This window comes from Delphinus delphis, chromosome 21 (genome assembly GCF_949987515.2).
Source record: "Delphinus delphis chromosome 21, mDelDel1.2, whole genome shotgun sequence".
Classification (NCBI taxonomy): domain Eukaryota; kingdom Metazoa; phylum Chordata; class Mammalia; order Artiodactyla; family Delphinidae; genus Delphinus; species Delphinus delphis.
The window spans coordinates 5505694-5518720 of NC_082703.1; the positions used below are offsets into that span (position 1 = coordinate 5505694).

Here is a 13027-nt window from a genome sequence, read left to right on the forward strand (position 1 = left end):
TTTTATCATGATTCTCCTAAATAAAAAAAAATTTTTTTAATACACTTGACAAGGTTTGATTAAAATAGAACCATTTTTATTTTGAACCATTTTATACCTATGTGGAGAGAGTAATAAAGAAAAACTTTTCAAATCTCTATTTTTGTCACTTGTCCACAACATTCTACAGGAACATTTTACACATTATCTGGGACAAAGTTCATGCTTGTTCATACTCCTTTATGCTTCTTCCTTCTACACTTGAGGATAATGAACCTATAATGAACAAATCTGAATATATTTCTATCTCTTAAAAATATGGCTTGTTTTTTTTTCCAGTCTACATACAATAAGGGATTTTTTTTAAAAAAACGTAAAAATCCTCAAAACTGTCTCTGCAGGTTACAAGAAAGGACTTGTCAACTGTGTTAAGTTTCTGCAAACAGCTTATTTGCACAAACAACAAAGTTGGAAGTACAAGTCAGACAAAACATTTCAAATAATCTATAGGTTAAATTATATAGCACCTGTATCTAAAATTGGTAATGCTGTAAATGCTGAAATAGACACATAACTTTTTTTAGTTGAGTAAAGCACAATTCTTAAGTATGAATAAGGAAAATGCCCTGGTGTTATCCTGTACAATAAAATAAATAGTAAATGCTAAGCTGACCTATTCTCCTCTGCTCCCTTCTAAAGCATGCCAAGAACCTGGAAGTTTTCTAACTCTTAAATAGGATAGATAGATAGATATCTCTTAGAGATATCTTTCTCTTAGATAGATAGTTTTCTGTCTCTTAAATAGGTTAGCTGAAATTCTAGAAAGAAAAGCAATTTTATTAGGCAACAAAGCAATATCTGATTAACTGAGTTTATCACCACAGTCCTTTAAATGTCTCTGAAAAAGTCTCAAGAGCTTAACTGAGAGGCAGAACAGTTTCACTTAAGAAATTTAGCATATGCAAATCACCCAAAAGAACGGGGGAAGAAAATCACCAGTAAAAAATAAAGGTAGAGGTAATCTCATTTGCTACATTCAGTTCTGGAGGTATTAGGCATATCATGTATGAGTATCAAGAAAAAAAGTCATTTTAGTTTTTAAATTACATTTAACAGAAATCAATACAAATACGTTATATTTAATATTTCCTTCATGGGATGCTCACTTCTCATCTGCTTTTCATGAAAAAGAAGAAAAACTGTCACCAATCCTACCCTTTCCTTGTCTACGACAATGAACAGCTCCACATAGCGGGTCTGTGGCAGGACAGCTCTTCTTCTCTGTCAAACACACAAACATCATAAAGGCAAAAAAAAAAAAAAGGTATAAGGCTACACGTTTTTCATACATAATGATCTTACCCTAACCTCTAGTCACTTATTTCATGTCTGTTAAGAACTTCATAAAATGATTTTAACACATCCTAGATCAATAAAGCCAAAACAACACTTTTTTTAAAAAAGTGATATCTGCCATCTGTACTGATCTGAGAAATAGTCTATCTAGTTAAAGACAATATGAGTTATTCAAGTTTCCAAAGCAGAATAACTGATCTTCTAATATCTAAACTACACACACACCCCCCCACACACACACCCACACACACACACACGTTAATAGGAAACTCCATCACTTTGCTGGGAGTAGAAGAAAGAATATCTGCCAATAACCCAGAGCAGAAGGAAGGACAAGGTTGTCATTTTATTTTGTTATTGTTGTCCTTTATTTTTTTCCTTCCAGTTTCATTGAGATACAATTGACTCTGACATACAAGGTGCCACTTTAAAAAAAAATTAGTTTTGTGATTTTACAGAAATTTAGATAAAGTATAGCATGAGCTAAAATTTAATGTTTTCCAATGATTAAAAAGAACAGTACAAAAGTCAAAAGAATGAATGGCAGGAGAGGCAATGAAAATAATGCCATAAACTAGTATGAGTTAATTAAAATACACCAGAAGAAGAGGCACAAGCCTCTTCTACCACAGCGACATCATCTCATTATGTAGAAAGCTGGCTTCTCTGCAACTGAGGTTCCTCTGGTCCTAGAAACAGTTCAGGTTAAGAGACTCCTGTCAAGGGCTTCCCTGGTGGCGCAGTGGTTGAGAGTCCGCCTGCCAATGCAGGAGACACGGGTTCAAGCCCCAGTCCGGGAAGATCCCACATACCGCGGAGCAACTAAGCCCGTGCAGCACAACTACTGAGCCTGCGCTCTAGAGCCCTCGAGCCACAACTACTGAAGCCCACGCACCTAGAGCCCGTGCTCCACAACAAGAGAAGCCACCGCAATGAGAAGCCCGCGCACCGCAACGAAGAGTAGCCCCGGCTCGCCACAACTAGAGAAAGCCCGCGTGCAGCAATGAAGACCCAATGCAGCCAAAAGTAAATTAATTAATTAATATTTTTTAAAAAGCCCTCTCAAAGTCACTGTAAAGGGCTATTAGGTAGCAATGACAAAAAGAAATACAGTTACTGTTTAAGACTTAAGCCCTAGTGTCCAAAACACAGAAGCCTGATTGTACTCATCTTGCTGGCTGGAACTGCGTATTGCTCGTCTTTTTATCCCCTTAGTACCCATCACAATGTCTGGCATACAGTTGGCAAAAACACAGTAATAACAGGTATTGGTTTAAGGCACAAACACAACATTTTTTTTTAACTTGAGTCTCAGCCATGAAGAAATACATTATGTCCTTACTCGAAGTAGCTGAGTGACGCTGGGAGGCTCTTCCTCTTCATCCTTTGTGGTTTCTTCCTCTGTATCCTTGTTGGAAACCCCACATTTCACAGGCTCTTTGTGGACATCATCCATTCGATAAAAGATGTGCTCAAAATGAGAGCTGTTTTGCAGGGGTTCAATCCCATAACTCACATTCTCTATATGCAGCAAGCCTCTTAAGTGTTGTATTACACATACACAAGGTTTTAGAATGAAAAAAAAAATACACAGGAAAAGGAATTAAGAAACCTGAATAAAAGTCCTACTTCCTAACATATGTAAGAAGGGGTAGAATGGTATAGAGAAAAACAGAGAGGCTTTACAGGCAGGCAGACCTAAACTTAAAGCACAAGACGACTACTCACTAGCATGACTGCCTGAAAGTTACCTAACCTCTCTGAGGGTTTGCTGTATAAGGAAAGGCAATTCAGAACAGTGGCTAAAAGTGTGAAGTCTGGAGTCAGAAGACCAGAGTTTGAATCCCAAATGTTTCCTACTAGCCTTAGTTTACATTCTCCATAGAGTTGTTCTGAAAACTAAATTATTTAATACACACAAAATACTTAGAACGTTGCCTGGTACACAGTAACTGTTCTACGAGTATCATTACTTAAATGGAGATAGTCATAGCCATCTTATATAGTTGGTTTGAGAATTTAAAGTAATATTTCTTAGTTCAATCAATCATGCAAACAATCAACCAGCCCAGTGTCATGCTGCCTGGCCCTTAATAAATTTAATTTTAATATTATTATCACTTCACTTGATACATGATATGATTTCTCTGAACCTCAGCTTGCTCACCTAAATATGGAAATAATCAGCCCCTTTTCACAGTCATTATGCACCTTAGATGAAAGAATATAGGTGAAAATTTTATAAACCTGAAGGGTGACAGAAATTTAAAGTATACGTTATTTTAAATAGCAAAGTTTATTTAGTGGACTCAAAAAAATGGAATTTTTTCTTTAGTTATTAAAATTCATCAACTGCAAGATTGTCCTAAATAAACATGCTGAAAATGACATCTGAAACACAGCTATAAAGACCTTCAGCAACATCAAAGTAAAATCTAAATGTAAGTCCCCTAAAGCGACTTGATCTGGAGACAGAGATAGGTAAAGAGGAAAGAAATAAGGGAATGAAAAAACCCCAAAAAATTGATAAAGAAAATTCCTTACCTGAGTCCAAAACAGTTGCTAAGAGCAATCGATGAATTATAAACGCCCTCCACGTATCCCCGATAATGACAATGATTCTAAATGATAAAAACTGTATTATCTTCAAATACTGTTACATTGCTGAAAATCATCATAGAAACTGCAGAACTAACAAAATTACTTAAGGCCCATAAACTAAAAATTTTTATTATTGGCATCCCATCATTATCACATGGCATTCTTTGTACTATCTTCAGACTGTCTACTATCACCCTACAGCTACACAAATGTTTAGGCAGAATTCCAGAGGACACTAAGTACAAACAACTCTACTCCTATAACCTTTAAACCTAGAAGCAGAACAAGGAAGCATAACGTCATGTTTAACATTTTTAATCACAGGCAAGAAGATGCCACAGCAGCCAACTGAAATCCAATACAGAAGAGGACCTTGTGACAGGCTAGTGACACCAAGGGGGAAAAAATTCAGTACACGGCAAAAACAGTGACTTTGATCCGATGATTTTCTTTTCTTCATATAAGCATACTGATTATACTATTATTATTATTAGTTATACATTTAACCATCTTTAAAAATTAAAGAGACTTTATCCTTAATCTTGAGCAAGAAACTGACCAGTGGAAATGCAAGCATATCACTTACTAATATCAGAATTTTTTAGTACACAATGAGATTTTTTCATCTTTAAAACAACTGTAAAGCACTAAAAAAGAAAAGCCAAGGGGAGTGGGAGGAGGAGGAGGAGGACCAGCCCTGCCAGACCTTATGACATATCATCGGGCCTTAATAATTAAAACAGTAGGGTCCTGGTGGTGCATTAACTGAGAGACCAACTAGTGGAGCAGAATACGAAGTCTCAAAATAGACTGAAATACATGTGGAACCTTATATGATAAAAGTGGCATCTCAAGTCACTGAGGCAAAGATGCACTTTTTAACAAGTGGAGCTCAGCCAACCGGTTAGACATTCAAAAAAGGGTACCTCACACCATACATAAGAATAAGCTCCAAATGGATCAAGACTCCAAACATTTAAAAAAATGAACTCATGCAAGAACTGAAAGAAAACAGGGGTGAATTCCTCTTTAAGCTGGTGTAGAGAAAGACTTCCTACCACTCAAAATCTAGAGTCAACAGAAGAAAAGGCTGATAATTTTCACTGTATTAAAAAAATTTTTTTAACTTCTACATTAAAAGAAACACCAAAAAAAAAAAGTCAAAAGACAACTCAGAGACTGGTGAGAAGTATCTGTAACTTTTATCATAGATAAAACTATACTATATTATATATAATACAAAGAACTCTGAAACATTAAAGGGGAAAGATTAAACCTAATAGAAGATGGAGCAAAAGAGTTGAACGACAATTCACAAAAGAAGATATAAAAATGCCCTTATATAAATGAAAAGATTTTCAATTTCACTAATGATACAGTAAGAACCCATGAGTCTATGCTGATATAAACAAGTAAGAAGGAAAAACTCTTCCTTACAGTAGAAACCACCAGTGAATACAGAAGCACTGATGAAATTAGGAAATCACCATTCTGACAACCATCATAACAACTGATTCAGGCAAATACTAAATACTAAAACTAGGGGGTAAAAATTTGAGAAGCATTGGGATAGTTACTAAGCTTCAAAGTATCTAACCAAAAAAGGCAAAACACAGTAACTTTACAGAGAAGAAACCCAGCAGACAACTCCTTAATCATCAATGTTAACACTGTCAGTGATAAACTAATTGCAGCACATGCTCATGATATGATACAGAGAACGGCTCAATGTCCCTTCAGGGTGGATTCCTGCCAAAAGTGCATAACCTGAATCCAATCATGAGTAAACATCACACAAACCCAAATTGCAGGACGTTCTACAAAAAGTCGGCCTGTACTTCTCAAAAATGCCAATGTTGTGAAATACAAGGGAAGACTATGGATTTCTGGATTAAAGGAAACGGGAGACTGCTGAGCATAACACGTGAAATTGGATTTCCTTTCACTATAAAGTACATTATTAGGATAATGGACCAAAACAAATATCAATAAGGTATGTAACTGAATAACAGTATTGCTTCAATATTAACTTCTTAATTTTGAGAACTATACTATGGTGACATAAAAGAAGTTCTTGTTTTTAGGAAATTTACGCTGAAGTATTTAAGAGTAAAGGGACACCAGGTGTACAACATACTCTTCAGGAAAGAAAAAAAAGAGAGAGAAGAAGGGATAAAGTATATGTGATAAATGCTAACATTTGGAGAATCTAGGTAAAGGGTATGCACGAATGTTTTCTATCATTCCTGCAACTTTTCCTATAAGTCTAAAACTGTGAACATTTTTTTAAAAATTAAACAATTATGCACTAAACAACACAGGTGAAATTTCAACATTTTACAACTTTTTCCAGTGTGAGGCTACTTACAACCACTGTTTTCTTTCTAGTGCTTTGTAGTTAAAGTCTAGCTTTGATACTGCCTTCTTCTCACTAGAGGAAAAGAGACACCTCTTCTATTACAGATGAGGTAGCACTTATGAGATAGTAATACAGTAACTCACAGCGCTCAAAAATTAAATGCTTCTACTTCCACTATAATAGAAGCTCTCATTTGACATGACTGAAATCCAGCACTTGATCACTCAATCTACCAACTTCATGGTATTTCTTTAATAACTTGGTTTTATTAAATCTTTCCAAAGCCTTCAATTTAGTTTTTTAAAAAAACAACAAATCCTATTTCGCAAGTTTACAAAACATCCAATTGAATCGCATGATTAGAGTAAAGGTATAAATGGCATAAACAGTTTTGGAAACACAAAAACTGTAAGCAAAAAACTCAACTACTGGGAGTAGAAGTACTCAGAAGTATCTGAGAAGAGCCTACCAGCCACAAGGGCCAGCGAGCTTGGGGCAGTCAACAAATTTTTCAGAGGAAAGAAGGAGCATTAATTAACTGAGGGAGTTAGTTGAGAGACTTTCTAATGCATTTGCAAGGTACCCCAAAGTTCAAAGACTAATACTAATTTGGAGTTTTATTTCACACAGCAACTCATATCAAGTGGTTATTAAAACTGTGTTTCTTTGTGAAAAATGGCCTTGTGAAAGATGCTGATGATGAAAGCCACATAAGAGCTTTACAAATTAATTTAAATAACAGAATCACAAGGGAAAGCATTTACATTTTCTCAGTGTAACTTAACTGCATTTTATGAACAAAAGTATATTCCATGATGATATCTGACGATGTTGCCACACACACAAAAATCCCAGTACCAAAGTTTTAATTACTATCTCAAATCTATAGTCACACTTTTATCTATTTGAACAATATTCAATAACCAATAAGTGAAAGGCTCCATCTGTCTTAGTTTATATTTTTCAAACACCCAGGAAAACATAATTAAATTGTAATTCTTTATGATAAGAGTTGAATAAATTTCTATAAAACTGAAATCTATTTTTAGCACTTTTAAGCATATAAACTTTCAATAGTAAAAAATAATATTGAGTTCACAGTTGTTGGACTGACTGTTCTAAGTAGTATCTTACAAGTATTAACTCATTTAAGCTTCCCAATAACTCCATGAAGTTATAATTATTATTCCCATTTTAAGGTGAGGATTCTAAGGCACAAACAGGTTTAAGAAACTTGACCAGCAAATAAATAATAGAGCCAGGAATCAAGTCCAAGCAGTGTGTGTTACCAAAATCCAGGTCAAGAAACCGCTCCAAGAGAAAAAATGCCTTTTTAAAATCACTGCTTTTGTTGAGTGGCATAAATTATGTGGTCTTTGGTCTCATGCTGTAGTAATCTTCGGATGGATGACTGGATGGATGGATGAACGGCTGAATGGATTATCTGTGTTCTGGTTTATGCTATCACATACATTTAAACTCCTCTACTATTTTGCTATTAAACAATGGAAAAACAATAAAACAAAACAAAACAAATAAAATAAAATAAAACAATGGACAAACACAACATTGAGATAAAGGAGTCAGCAAAGTCAGCAAAGGCCAGCAAAGGATGGATCTAAGTCAGCACTGCCTTTTTTAAGTACTAATAATTAATCTAAAATAAAGGTTTTCATAATTCAAAAAGAGCCATGTACACAATGTTCATTGCAGCTCTATTTACAATAGCCAGCACATGGAAGCAACCTAAATGTCCATTGACAGATGAGTGGATAAAGAAGATGTAGCACATATATACAATGGAATATTACTCAGCCAGAAAAAGAAATGAAATTGAGTTATTTGTAGTGAGGTGGATGGACCTAGAGTCTGTCATACAGAGTGAAGTAAGTCAGAAACAGAAAAACAAATACCGTATGCTAACACATATATATGGAGTCTAAAAAACAAATGGTTCTGATGAACCTAGGGGCAGGACAGGAATAAAGTCACAGACATAGAGAATGGACTTGAGGACACAGGTAGGGGGAAAGGTAAGCTGGGACGAAGTGAGAGAGTGGCATTGACATATATACACTACCAAATGTAAAATAACTAGCTAGTGGGAAGCAGCCGCATAGCACAGGGAGTTCAGCTCAGTGCTTTGTGACCACCTAGAGGGGTGGGATAGGGAGGGTGAGAGGGAGACACAAGAGGGAGGGGATATGGGGACATTTGTATATGTATAGCTGATTCACTTTGTTATACAGCAGAAACTAACACAACATTGTAAAGCAATTATACTCCAATAAAGATGTTAAAAATAAATAAATAAAATAAAATAAAGGTTTTGCCTTCTATTTATTTGAAGAGAGCTGCAAAAGTGCAAAACTAACATAAACAATTCCACCTAGCAAAACATAACAAAGCTCAGGGGAAAAATAATACATGTTTAATGGTAACAAAGATTTCTCATGAAAACTATAGCAAAAAATAATAATATATAATACCTAACTGCCAAAAGGGACTTTAAGACACTCTTACCAACTAAAATTCGAAATATTTATGCTCTAATTAAATAACACATAAAGCAAAGTTGACATCTGCCAATTATTTCAAGTATTCCTGGCCAGTTCTGTCCTCAGGAAAACTCTGTTCTCTGATGCAAAAAGGACCACAATTCTTAAGAAAATAATTGTTTTCAGCAAAAAATCAGAACGTATAATAGGAAACAAGTGTTTGTTCTTTACTACGTACTAATGGCAAGTCAAATGGTTTAATAAGGAAGTAAGATGTACTTTAAGAGGTATCCATTTTCAGCAAAATAAATAAAATAAAAAATAAAAAAATAAATCAGACTTTTCCCCTTCATAATCTCTAAGGATTATCATTCAATAGAAGATTATTTTCCTGCTCTTTTAAAAATCACTTGACCATGGAGAACCAGGAGAGCCGTAAGGTAATTTTATGTCAATAAATACTGTTTAATTTATGTTTAATTGTTTAATTTATGTTTAATTTATGTCAATGCACTCACACTCCCACCCCAGGACAATGCCATATATAATAATATCAAAAGAGGTCCTTGGGGAAGCACAAGGTAACAGTCCTGAGTACCTGAAGAGAACGCACTTTAAAATTATAATTGTTTTAAATTCTGCTATAGGGTCAGGAGGAAAATATATTACCTGTATATCAGGGTAGTCAGAGATCAGAGCCCCTTCCTTGTTGTAGGTATAAACTACAAAATCTTTGGGTAAAAGGTCCCTGCAAGAGGAATAAAACACACCATTTAAAATTATTTTATCTATTTGCAACTAAGGACACAACTTATAAGGCATTATCCCAGAAGAGATGAGCAGAAATAAAAACTTTCACCTGATAAATTGTTATTCAAAGAAGGAGCTACTATAAAACTAAAAGCTCATGAAGGGACCTGCATCTGAAATCATGCGTTGTCCTCACGGTCACAAAATGCTGGTTGCATAAAACATACGTAACATCCTTAAAGTTTTCTGATACATCTCACAGGAAAAGTATAAATTAGGTTATATAGTACACCATATTTCTGGAAGAAAATAAATGATTTTACCCTCTTTTAAATGTCCTATATAAAGAAGCAGCGCTCCTTGACCTCCTAAGTACGGGGGCAAAATCTGTGTCAGCTGTTAGAGGAACCAATCATTGCTGATTCCTGAAGCTTCCTTCCATGTTAAGGTAGACTGATAGTGGAAACCACACGTGCAAAATAGGGTTAGCTTTGTCAATGAAAAGATATCCAGTGATGCTTGTTGAAGATGGTAAGGCAGACTTTATTATCGACATAAGTATAGGAACCACTGCAAAGGGATTTTACAGGGCGGTGGGGAGAAAGACCAGGCTCAACTCCAAATACAGCACGGGGAAGTGGGAATTTATAACCAAGGAGCATGGTGAGGGTCAGTGGATGGAAAATTACTATGAGGAAACAACAGGGGTGAGGGACATTCTGGCTAAACTAACCTAACAGATTCTTGCTGAGGACAGGCCAGGGTGATCAGACATCACTGGGCGGGGAAGGGGAGTGGAAGATAAAGAACCTGATCAGACATCCAGAATGATCAGATATGGGGGGCAGGGGGAAGTTCTTGCTAAAACTAGATTTTACAACAAACTACACTGCTGGACCTAGGAGAAGGTTCAGGAACCTGACTAAAGTTTGGTCAAGTAAAGAATCTTTGTTAGTCTCCCTGCTTGTTCAAGGAAAGAAAAGACATTCTTCTTTCCTCTGAATAATACAAGTCCATTTCCTCATTCAGTTGTCTTTTGTTCATTACAGACCAGCTGAATCATCTATTGGAACCTGATAGTAGAGGATATTTGCTGGGTGGTGCTGGCAGTCAGGCATTTAATGAGGGGAGTTGCTATGAAAAATAAAAGAAAAACAAAGATTAGTAGTTAGAAACCCAGTTTCTAAGTCCAGGAGGAAGCCATCAAGATTTTTTAGACTTGAGCTTAGAGCATCTTCAGGTGTTAGACTGAGGTTGGCACTGGCCACCTGACACATTTTCCTAGTTTGCAGTTTCAATGTCACTGGTGATAGCATCAGGTATTCTGATGAATTTCCTGAGAGGTCCACACAGCAGGAGGCATGAAGCTCGCCCATACATGATCTATTGTAATCATTTTTTTTTGAAGTTTCTATCAAGTCTTCCAGCTGCAGCTTACAGAGTTTCAGGAAAAGGGCAGTTTTAGTTGTCAATGATTCCAAGTCAGAAAGGACAAAATTTGGAAATGTGAACTTAGAGAGTTGTAGCCAGATACAGGAGGAAACTAGAAGAATTCAGGATTTGGTAAAGCTGGCAAAATGTGCAAGATGAAAGCAGCAACAGTTCACTATAGTTTTCCATTGAAACAAACAAAAAAGCACATTCTCTCTACAGTCACACCCATTTCTGTGAAAGATAAAGTAAGACTAATTTGTTTGCAAGGAAGTTTGGTCTCATTAAATTTGGCCTGGTTATTTACATAAGTACAGCAAAAACAGTGATTGACCACATAGTACCTTGTTTGAGTTTGCTTTGCTGGAGCATTCCCTCTCAAGGCTAAGAAGCCAAGTCAAAAACTTGCCACCAGATCTGACTGCAATACCTATAGATTTGGGTGAATTCCTCTCTTCTGAAGGTTCCCCAAACATCCTGAGGTTCCTGGGCCTGCCAGAAGTGACCTTCCTTACTCACCTGTAAGGCAGGAAACCCTGTAAGCCAGGAACAGGATGGTTCTTCCAAGGGGAGCTGTATAAACATTGCCTTCTTAAAGTCAACCTTAGATCCTTAGAGCTATCTGGTCATATCTGATTCAGTACACATCATTCCCAAATATGACATTACAATCAAAGTCTTGGTAATATAAGAAAGGTTTCCAATTGCTTTGTGTTACAAGGAGGATAGATTTTGACTGAACTTATGCAAATAACTATACTGCCGTGAATATAAGATGCGTTAACACATCAAATAAACCTGATTAGTTCAACATCTCTCTTTTCATAAGGAGACAAATCCTTTGAGATTTTCCAAGGGCCATTTTGGAAATATCAAAGTTAGTTTGGGGTCAAAGAGACTCCACTTAGAATTTGATTTGGGGAAATTGTCAAAAATGCCAAAAGGTTTGAACACTTGACTAAATTGGATCACAGGTGTCACTGTGAAACAACACTTAGCTGTCCATTTAACCAAAGTCACAATTAAAAGATTTCAAAGGCACATACAGAAAGTTACCCAGTTATTAAAAAAAAAAACAAAAAACTCTTAGCTTTCTTAATATTGAGAAGATCTGGTTTTCTGAAATAATCAAAGACCTGATAAACACAAGACACACTGGAAATTATCTTAAAACACAAAATCTTATCCTCCCAAGCTGATTACTTAAATGTAAAGAAAACAACCTTTTTTACCATTTCCTATTAAGAGGAAACCAATAATCTAAGAAAACCTTGTGTTTTAACAGAGAAAGAAAACCAAATTCTGGTTTTGTATCAGTGTACTATTAATACTAAGGCAAATTAAACAAACAAACAAACCAAAAAACCTTACAAATAAATCCATCCAATAGTAGCCAGTTTTGACCACACAAGGAAAGATTCCTTTTCCAAGGTCCCTTTTCCACAAACTTTCTTTAGAAATTTTCTTACATCACTCAGTTTTTGTCCTACATTTTTCTTCTTTCTCATTCTGGAACAACCATTCATTCTACTTTGGGACAAAATTATCCTCTCTTACCCTTAGCAAAACATACCTTTCATACCCTTCCTTATCAAAAATACACCTTATATTTTCCTGTATACAGTTTGTTTTCTTTACCCTTATTATTCCTAGTGGTTTCATTTATTTATATTGATTAGATTTTTTAATCATTAGTAACTCTAATTTTCAGTAAAAACTAGGAAGCAGGCAATTGCAAACTGTCTGCTACATACTATCATTCTGTAACAATGAATACATTATTTCATAATTTCTAGAGATGTGTCTTTTTCACAGTACAATTCCTCATGCTTACTAACAGACCTAAATATATTTAGCTTCTCTATACCATATGAAAACAAGACGCCAAAAGTAAATAAAATTAAATTTCTCTTCGGCAATTAATATTTCAATATTTTATCTTATTTGGAAATTATGTAGTCAATGATTACCCATCTTTGACTTAACTTCATATAGCTTTAAGGTTTCAAGTTATGAAAAAAATGTTTGAAACTATTTTTCAGGAGGCATAAAA

At 35.4% G+C, this 13027-nt stretch overlaps 1 protein-coding gene across 1 annotated transcript in view; it reads right to left on the reverse strand.

Moving 5' to 3' along the window:
- Positions 1 to 13027, reverse strand: part of ADAM9 (ADAM metallopeptidase domain 9) — a 101385-nt gene that overhangs the window by 64955 nt on the left and 23403 nt on the right. Inside the window, exons 4-7 of the mRNA XM_060001458.1 lie at positions 9463 to 9541; positions 3880 to 3956; positions 2678 to 2873; positions 1195 to 1260 (exon numbers count right to left, since the gene is read on the reverse strand). Coding sequence (XP_059857441.1) covers positions 1195 to 1260; positions 2678 to 2873; positions 3880 to 3956; positions 9463 to 9541 — 418 coding nt within the window. The remainder of the gene's footprint in view (positions 1 to 1194; positions 1261 to 2677; positions 2874 to 3879; positions 3957 to 9462; positions 9542 to 13027) is intronic.